Here is a 10,371-nt window from a genome sequence, read left to right on the forward strand (position 1 = left end):
AATGGTAGATGTTCTGGTTAAGCAGGCCATATGATGCCTAAACATTCACTTAATTGACTTTGCTTATTGTACAATTTTAAGATTCATAAATATGTGGTAGGTCTTTGTTTGGCGATAAAGCTTTCATCAATTCGGGTGTTGTGTCTTTTAGGAAGAACCAATGTTTCACACACATTCTACTGGCTACAGTCCGTTAGAGGCAGGTAAGTCTTCTGTGATGGTCTTATTATTATTATTATTATACAGGATTTATATAGCGCCAACCGTTTACGCAGTGCTTTACAACATGAGGGAAGATGGTACAAAATACAATATAATGTAATACAATAGGAATCAGAGAGCCTTAGTCATTAGAGCTTACAATCTAATCTTATAAAGTCTTCTGGCTGATGTTTAACTCATAGACCAATTTCTTTGTATTCCAGTTGGGATAGTCTCTGTAGTCCTCTGTCCGTTGGTCTTCCTCGTGCTGCTGGTCATCCTTTGTAACATAAAGCTCTTACCCAGCAGAAAAGTGAAAGTAGTAAGAACAACCTTTCCATCGTGAGTTGAAGAGAACCATGCCTTGGTTTTTATCTGTATCTGAAGGGGTTTGTATTTGGATATCATTTATTCTCTCACTTCAGCCATTTAATACCTTAGAAGTTTTTGTCTCGGGAACCTGGCTGGCAAATTTGTGGTTAGAGTAAAACGCCATTCATGGACATTGGATCATGTACCTCTACAAAATGGAGGAGCATCAGTCTACAATTGTAACCGGAAGACTTCACAATCCTGGATTTTGGTCAGAGTTGTTACAGGGACCTTTGACATTTTCTTGTTGTCTTGTGATCTTGTAGGGTTGCCAATATTCCTACTTACTTGGATTGTGGTTTGGTAGGTTATCAGCTCTCAGCTTTAGAACAAATGAACTAATATGAAATCTCAAAAGCCCAGACTGGATCCATGCACATAGTTCATGATTGACATTTGTCAATACTTGGGGTCTGTAAGTTAAAGAGGACGGAGGGATGGTGCAACACACTCCTGGAAGTGAGAGATGTACCCATAGTAAAGGACAGTTGGCAACCCTTTAATTGAGGAGTCAAGTGGTAGACCGGTCCTAAAGTTGGGTTTAGTTATGAAGAAGATCCAGCCTTCTGTGACTTCATGGGATACAATACTGTGAAAATTAATTCTTCTACCTCAACTACTATAATGGGCAATGTACAATAGTGCTTTTTGAACCCTTAAATGTTTTATTATATACAAGAACATGTCCCTGTCCCTTATACCAAATTCAAAACTATTAATCCTGAATTATTGTCGGATTGTTCCACTGCCAAGAGTTCAAAATTATTTTATGTACATAAGCCAAATATCTACACATAAGCTGATACAGAACACAAACTTGTAGAGAAATAAGAGTACATGATGTCTGTATTTATTGTATCCATATGTGGAGGTGCTATTGTTTGGCACTATGACTAATGAACTAAGCCTAAGGGCATACAGAAGAAATCAGAACAACAGCTAGAAACGAAGGGCTTTGACAGAAAGAGTCCAAAAAATACAGGATATCACCAGCACACCATTGAAGTACAAAAGTGGGACACATATTCACCACTAAATAGTGCACACCATGCATCTTCTATGCATAGAACCCCAAATAATAATAATGGTGTTCAATAAGTGTCCCGCTTTTGTCCTTCAGTGGTGTGCCGATGATATGTTGCATTTTCGGACTGTCCTTGATGACACCATTCGCCACTTCACTTAAGCACGGGGCCAAATCATAGACCAGGAACTCTGCTCCTGTCTGAGACCCAGTGATTCCTCCAATGGGTGCCACCATCTTTTCTTCTTGTAAATGTAGCGGCTATAACCCTCAATGGGGCAGCCTTGACTTTTGGGCTTACCGGTTACCTCCGCTTGGCTTGTTCTTCCTGGTCTAGGGGTTCCCAGGGTTAGTACCCAACGACTTTGGACACTGACACCATAAAAGTCCTTTAGAAAGGTTTTTATTTGCAGGGGTAACATCCAACAAACACAGTCTCGTATGGGAACAGAGGGTGAGGGTGAAGAAACTCAGGCACCTTGAACTGCTAATCACTAGAAAGTCTCTAATAAAACCCAGAGAGTAGCCACTCGCGGCTGGGCGTTCCAAAGCTGAACAAATCTGTAGCCATAGATTATGGCAGTCGACACTTTAATACGGAGCTTGCAAAGTCTCTAACCTTGAACACGTTGCGATCAAAAGTGAACAGGAACCTTTCCTCAGTACCTGGAACATTCTCTGTCTCCTTGGCAGTACTGGGAAAACGTGGATCTGTTAGTGTCCTTGACAACCCAGCCACCAGGCACTTCTTGGGATGCCAGCTTGTTGGCCCTCCTCCGAAGAGTCCTCCCCCATTCGCTTACACGTGCTGCGGTGCCCCTGCCAGTTGATAGCACACCCGGATGCCTTGAATCCTCCCTCAGTTACTGCGCCTCGGACCAGCCGGTTCCGAGACTCGGGAACAGATGGATCCTTACCCCAGACCATGCGGGTCTAATGGGGCTAGTCACACCGACCATGTTGCGGGGCGGCACACACTCCCGCGACCGGGACCCCTCGCGGGGCTACCCCGGTCCAGCTACAGGAACAGGCAGCTCTGGCCTAACGAGCGAACCCCGAACACGTGACTCCAGCATCTTAAGTACCCTTCTCCACACTCCTCAGCGGGGCCAGACTCACCCACTGATTGGCTCCGAGGAATGCTGATACCCAAAGCGTCCAACCAGGTCTGGTTCTGATCCTGTCATGTGCACATAACTGTACACATGACCAGGCACAACCCTAACACAGCCAAACTGAGGCCAAAGTTAACCCTGCGCAATCAACCCTCAGAACCCCTTTTACTGTTCTGAGGAAAAAACAAAATTTGCACATAGCGGACACTTTGTCAAAAGTGTCGCCGCTACACAAATTTACTTAGAGAAGGTGAAGCCAGGCTGCCCATACGTCAAAGATATCTCTACGCTACCTTTGACAGATACAGTTGATTAGGGTTGGGGTTAGTCATGGAGAGGAGGGCTTAGTTGCTGACTTTTGATTAAAAAGTCACCATTTACATATTAGTAACAGCGCTGTTTAGTCTACATAGCTGGAACATTTTGGGGAAAGCAGCATCTGAAACAGCTGAAGGAGCAGATGATGATGGTATTGCTATGTTTACATCCTTGGTGAAGGGAAATTGTCACTTTAATGCCCAATCGAATCTTCTTCATTTATTACTTCAGTGAAGAATATTATTTTATACAGTACTATGTGCTGCAGCGAGGGTTAAAACCTGCGGTGCTTGCAGCACTCTGGAGAGTCGGATCTTCAGCAGTTGGACACTCCCCCTGCACACTGCTCCAATCACCATTACTCTTCAGGGAACATGAGAGCTCCTAGTTGGAGCAATGTCCAGGGGGGCGTGTCGGAGTGCTGGAGACCCAGGGCACTCGGTTGTGTGTGAGGACGGCAGGCCGACTCTCCATAGTGCCTCCAGGGGCTTTTAAACTAGTATCTCCTAAAAAAAAAAAAAAAAAAAAAAAAAGAAAAGACAAGTATATGTATTATATTTGCATTACAGTAATACACAAGGAAGATTCAATTCGATTTTGAAGAAAATGTGTATTCTTTTTTTTTTACAAAGAAAGTGTTTATTGAATTGAGAAGATTCACAAATACAAGGTACAAAATACATACAGTAGGCAGTTAAAGCAAAAATACAGCATGCTGGATAAGAGCAGAAAGTAACAGAGACCAAACGGATGGAGAAGGTACATTGCAGAGTTGCCAATAGGGTCACATAAATAGGAGGTAAATTACTTCACTAGGACAGATCGGCAAAGGAGCTATAAACCATCAATACTGTAAATCCTGGGGAGGAGAGGGGAAAGAGGAGCGAAAACAAAGAGGATAGACAATCTAAAGGGCTAGTACATTTGGGATCAAGGATTGTCATCGATGGCGTTGCAAGTAGCTGCATTGTTTAACCATATGTCCCAAATTTTTCCGTATTTAGCTGGGCAGGCCCTGTGTACATATATTTCTTTCTTATATGGAAGGACACCATTAATGGTAGCTATCCATTCTTGCATGCTCAGGGGCGTCCCTCTCATCCATTTCCTTGCTACCAATAACCTGGCAGTAAATAGTACCTCTTGTAGAAAAGTGATATGGGGCTTGTCAAAGTCTGGATCTGGGAATATACCCAATAAACATTGTTTAGGGCACAGGGTCAGGGGGGATCCTATCTCGTCGTGTATGAATTTAACTATGTGGGACCAGTAGTCGTGTATTACCGGGCATGACCACAAAAGATGAAAGAAGGTACCGGGTGAACTGTTGCACCTGGGTCAGTTGGGGTTCTGGGCCGGGTTAAACTTAGCGAGGCGGGATGGGGGTTATGTAAGCCCTGTGAATGATATATATTTGTGTCAGGTGATCAGAAAGTTTGGTAGACACCTTTTTACAGGTATTCAATGCATCCTCCCATTCCTCATCCTCCAACTGCCTCACATCCCCGGCCCATCTATCCCTCAGTGTGTATGCAGAGGCAGTTGCCACGGGGCGGAGAAGGTCATTGTAGAAGAGGGAGATTAGTTTGGAGGAGTTCTGTCCCAGTAAGGCCGCGTACACACGGGCGGACTGTATGGCCTACTTAGTCCGTCATACAATCCGACGGACGGTCCGTCATACTTTCGAATGAACGGACTTGACCACACACGGATGCACAAACAGTCCGTCGAAAGCTTGCGCGATGACGTGTACAGCACGTACGACGGGACTAGAAATAGGAAGTCCAATACACAGCAATGCACCCTTCCGCCGTGTAAATCCTTTCTGAGCATGCGCCATTCTTAGTCCGTCGAACTAGCCTACTCACGAGCGGATTGTCCGCTGAAACCAAAGTATGACGGACAGAATTACGGAAATTACGACTGACTAAGTAGGCCATACAGTCCGCCTGTGTGTACGCGGCCTTAGGTGTCTAGAATGCCCGTATGTTCCAGATTCGGGGGATGGTCCCGAAATTGGGTTTGAAGGGCGTGCCGAAGCTGGAGATATCTAAAGAACATGTGGTTGGGGACGTGGAAGTCATCTTTGAGCTGTTGGAAAGATTTAAGAACCTGATTACTATAAACATCTGAGAGGTATGCCACCCCCCTGGATAACCACAGGCCGCAGTCTGGTATTGACAACAGTTCTTGTAGTCCCGGATTGTTCCATAAGGGGGTATGCGAGTGTGTGGCGGGTCGCCCCAGCCTGCGCCCCACTAATTCCCATATTCTGCAATGAGTATGCAGCAGGCCCCGACGATGTCGCAGCACCTCTGAGTCTATTGGATTTTTAAATAGCACTTGAAAGGGGTGGGTGTACATATCAGACAAGGAAGAGCACACTAGGGTCAGATACTGTTCCTTGTCCTGTTTGTCTAAATAAAAAAAAGTGAGAAAGCTGCGCAGCTAGGTAATACAGGTTAAAGTCGGGTAACGCCACGCCGCCTAAATCAGTGGGACGCTGAAAATGTGTATTCTGATAAATAAACGAGATGCCATTGCTGACCTTCTTCTGAAACTGCAACTTGCCCGACTGTTTTGCTGATCCCATTCTAAGCCCCTGACCTAGAAAAAGTATTAAGAATTAGGAGTTCTGACTTCGCTGCTTGCATACTTGTTGTAGGTCATTCACACTGAATATGTGGAAGGAACGTCTAGGGGGCTAATGTCTTCAAAGGGAGGTCAGCAACCACAGCCCAGGTGCTTTTCACTTTCACACCTTACGTATTTGCAAATCCTTAGAATGTAATACATTTGTATGTTAATCATTTGAAGAGATCATTTTCTATTGATGTGTATATTTCTTTAAATGGGCATTTGTGTAAGTGAAAGTGTATGCAGAAAACTTTTATTTTACAAGAGAAATCTTTCATAACTGGTTTACTAATTGCGATTCAGACAAAGCACCATCGATAGGCCAAAGCAAAGGATGTTACTAGAGCCTTTGCAAACCATGCGACTTCTACAGACAGCGGTAACTGGTAATAACATGGTTAACCACCTAAGCCCCGGACCATTTTGCTGGCTTAAGACCAGAGCACTACAATTGCGACGTGGCTCCCAAACAAAATTGACGTCCTTTTTTTCCCCACAAACAGAGCTTTCTTTTGGTGGTATTTGATCACCTCTGCGTTTTTTTTTTTTTTTTTTTTTTTGCACTATAAACAAAAAAAGCAACAATTTTGAAAAAAACGCATAATTTTTTACCTTTTGCTCTAATAAATATCCCCAAAAAATATATTTAAAAAAAAATGTTTTTCCTCAGTTTAGGCTGATACGTATTCTTCTACATATTTTGGGTAAAAAAAATCGCAATAAGCGAAAAGTTATAAGTTATAAAGTTATAGCGTTTACAAAATAGGGGATAGTTTTATGGCATTTTTATTAATGATTTTTTTTTTTTACTAGTAATGGCGGCGATCAGCTATTTGTATTTATTTATTTATTTTTATTTTTTTATTGTGACTGCGACATTATGATGGACACATCGGACATTTTTGACACATTTTTGTGACCACTGTGATTTATACAGCAATCAGTACTATACAAATGCACTGATTCCTGTGTAAATAACACTGGCAGTAAAGGGGTTAACCAGGAGGTGGCAGCGTAGGAGTTAAGTGTGTCCTAGGGGCATGTTTCTAACTGGAGGGTGTGGCTGTGATTTACAGATCACTGATCTCTGCTCCAATCACAGGGAGCAGAGATCAGTGTCACTTGTTGCTAGGCAGAATGGGGAGATGCTGTTTACATCAGCATCTCCCCGTTCTCCCTCCCAGTGAGACGATCGTGGGTATACCCGCGGCATTAGAGCCCGCGGGACCTGCGGTTGGACTCACTGGGGTCCCGACCAGCACGCGAGCACGCCGCTGGCAGCGCGCATGCGATGGCATGGCACCAATTTTAAATGGACGTACCTGTACGCCAATTTCCCTGCCCGTGCCATTCTACATCGTCGCCCGCCCATCGGGAAAGGTTAAAAATGGGTAGCATGATAGAGTTTCAGAGTCCACCATTTGTCACAGTTGGGTAAAGGAACGTTGCAGGTTAACATCCGCATGGCCTGTGACCTTACTGGTCTCCGTCACATAATGTGATGGTACGAATGTATAACCATTAGAAAATGTTATGCCCTGTACACACGGTCGGACATTCCGACGACAAAATCTGTCGGATTTTTTCCGACGGATTTTGGCCCAAATTTGTCTTGCATACACACGGTCGGGAAAATCCAATCGTTCAGAACGCGGTGATGTAGCACGCGTACGACGGGACTATAAAGAAGGCAGTAGCCAATAGCTTTCGTCTCGGATTTTTTTCTGAGCATGCGTGGCACATTTTGTTGTCAGAAAATTTTAGATCCTGCTCTCAAACTTTGTGTGTCGGAAACTCAGACGGAAAAAGTCAGGTGGAGCCCACACACACGATCGGATTTTCCGACAACAAGATCCGATCGCACATTTTCCGTCGGAAAGTCCAACCGTGTGTACAGGGCATTAGAGCTGTAGTATACGGGTACACAGCAATTGTTATCTCGATGCGTTTCGCGGCTTGGTGCCGCTCATTAGGCGCAAGCACGTGGTGTATCCGCAAATGGGAGATGAAAAACTAGATAAATAATCTTGTATCAATAGAGGGGAGGAGAATGGAACCCCCCCCCCCCCCAATAGATCACTTACAAGTATATATGCAGCTGGAGGCGTAATGTCAGGGACCATGGACCACCCAAAGGTATCAGTGTTGGGAGCTGGGGGGGCTGGTCCAACGGCGACACACATCACAGGCGGAAACCCGGGCGGACCCGGGCACACAGGGCATACCTAAGGTGAACATGTGACAATAAGAGTAGGAGGTGATTAGGCCAAATAGATGCTGTGCAAAATTGGTGTGAAAGGGGGTGTGATGACTGTGTGGTCGTGTGGTGGGACTAATGTATACAGGGGAGGGGGTAAAAAAAATGTACGCATTATTCCTACCACGCGACACAGACCTCACTGTCATCACACCCCCTTTCACACCAATTTTACACTACATCTATTTGACCTAATCACCTCCAACTCTTATTGTCACATGTTCATGTTAGGTGTGCCCTGTGTGCCCGGGTTGCTGCCCGTGATGTGTGTCGCCGTTGTACCCAACTGTGACATATGGTGGACTCTGTAACTATCATGTTACCCACTTTTAACCATGTTATTACCAGTTACCGCTGTTTTAGGAATTGACGCCACGTTTAGTGTGTATTCCTATTTGTATGTATATGAAAATTATGTGTGTAATCTTGTTTTTTTTTACGGAATATTAAATATCTCAATTCCCACCATTGTATTCATTCCAACCACGTGCTTCGTTCAAACTCCCACCCTCTTGCTCCTAAATTTTGCACACATTTGCAAATACATAAGTAAGCTGCAGGCCACGTCAAGGCACCCTGGTATCTGTAGTTCCTATCACTGACTGATGAGTGACTCCACGGTGGAAGCACATGCATTCTGATGAGTAGGTGGAGAGCAGGTGGACTGAAGGGAACCCTTCATAAAGGTACAGATGCAAATTCCTTTAAATATGGTGCCTAGGGGGTCCCCTTAATGTGCCTGTAAAGTGTGGCATCTGCATAGTTGCCAACATTGTGAAAACATTTCTTATAATTAGGGGCAGGGCATTCGTTTGTAGTGTTATGGATTGTTTAATACCTTGATCAAATGACTATTCCTATTATGTCAAGATATATGCTAAAACTCCTTACTCAGTATGGTCAATAAGAACACCCCCTCCCATTGGAGTGAAACAGGAGAAGTCAAGCCTTCATCAGCAGAAAACCTTGATGAATATGGACAGAAGAACCTCAGATAAGGGTCATCCAGTCCACAGATGACAGCACAACTAGACTGTGATGATGCTTTTGCAAACAAATGACTCATGTTCCATTATAAAAGGAGCCATATGTCCAAGTAATAAAAGGGAAGATTCATTCAAGCTGAACAAAGGCGTCAGATGTGTTTCTTTCAAACGTGCACATATATACACTTGATATTAGGCCAGGTGCAGATAATTGTACAGACACTTGTCTGGATCCAAAACATTAAGTGTGACGAAATGCGTTGTGGCAAAAAATGGGTGTGGTTTAAACAAATTATCCGGCGTGGCTTAAAGGGGCGTGACTCAAAGGGGGTGTGGTTATAGTCTGAGATTAACAAGGGATGGAGGGAGAAAGAAAGGATAGAGAGAGCGAAGGAAGGAAAGAAAGAGGGATGGAGGGACAGCAGGCCCAGATCCTACACCACAATAGAAATATGTGTATTTCAGAAATGTGTATTTCAGAAATGGAGTATCTTTATCAGCAGATAAAGATACTCCAAACACCTAGTTTTAGCGCTTCAATCATCCCAGCACCATGGTTGTTATGGTCTCGGGGTGACGGAAGCACATTTTTTCTATTATTACATTGTAATATAAAATGAAATAGTTCAACTCACCGTAATGTAGAATCAGTGGGAGTCCTGAGCGTGTCACTTGCCACATCGCCTGCCATCAGGTATTCCCAGCGGAGTCCCTCCTTACATCAGGCATTCCCAGCAGAGTCCCTCCTTACATCAGGCATTCCCAGCAGAGTCCCTCCTTACATCAGGCATTCCCAGCAGAGTCCCTCCATACATCAGGTGTCCCCAGCGAAGTCTCCCTTACATCAGGTGTCCCCCAGCGGAGTCTCCCTCACATCAGGTGTCCCCCAGCGGAGTCTCCCTTACATCAGGTGTCCCCCAGCAGAGTCTCCCTTACATCAGGTGTCCCCCAGCGGAGTCCCCCTTACATCAGGTGTCCCCCAGCGGAGTCCCCCTTACATCAGGTGTCCCCAGCGGAGTCCCCCTTACATCAGGTGTCCCCCCAGTGGTGTCAACCTTACATCAGGTGTCCCCCAGTGGAGCCTCCCTTACATCAGGTGTCCCCCAGCAGAGTCTCCCTTACATCAGGTGTCCCCCAGCGGAGTCCCCCTTACATCAGGTGTCCCCCAGCGGAGTCCCCCTTACATCAGGTGTCCCCAGCGGAGTCCCCCTTACATCAGGTGTCCCCCCAGTGGTGTCAACCTTACATCAGGTGGACCCCCCTTTTACATCAGGTGTCCCCCAGTGGAGCCCCCCTTACATCAGGTGCCCTAGCAGCGGTGTCAACCTTACATCAGGTGTCCCCCAGTGGAGCCCCCTCCTTTACATCAGGTGACCCCCTGTAGAGCCCCCCCTTACATCAGGTGTCCCGGCAGCGGTGTCCCCTTACATCAGGTGTCCCGGCAGCGGTGTCCCCTTACAT

The 10,371-nt window shown here is 45.3% G+C and overlaps 1 protein-coding gene across 1 annotated transcript in view; it reads left to right on the forward strand.

The window, feature by feature from the left end:
* ADAM33 (ADAM metallopeptidase domain 33) overlaps positions 1-9,055 on the forward strand; it is a 72,407-nt gene extending 63,352 nt beyond the window's left edge. The window contains exons 13-15 of the mRNA XM_077478115.1: positions 152-203; positions 426-578; positions 8,833-9,055. Coding sequence (XP_077334241.1) covers positions 152-203; positions 426-547 — 174 coding nt within the window. The 3' untranslated portion in view covers positions 548-578; positions 8,833-9,055. The remainder of the gene's footprint in view (positions 1-151; positions 204-425; positions 579-8,832) is intronic.
* Positions 9,056-10,371: the final 1,316 nt, after the last annotated feature.

This window comes from Lithobates pipiens, unplaced genomic scaffold (genome assembly GCF_037356315.1).
Source record: "Lithobates pipiens isolate NorthernLeopardFrog02 unplaced genomic scaffold, aLitPip1_a1.2 Scaffold_13, whole genome shotgun sequence".
Lineage (NCBI taxonomy): Eukaryota > Metazoa > Chordata > Amphibia > Anura > Ranidae > Lithobates > Lithobates pipiens.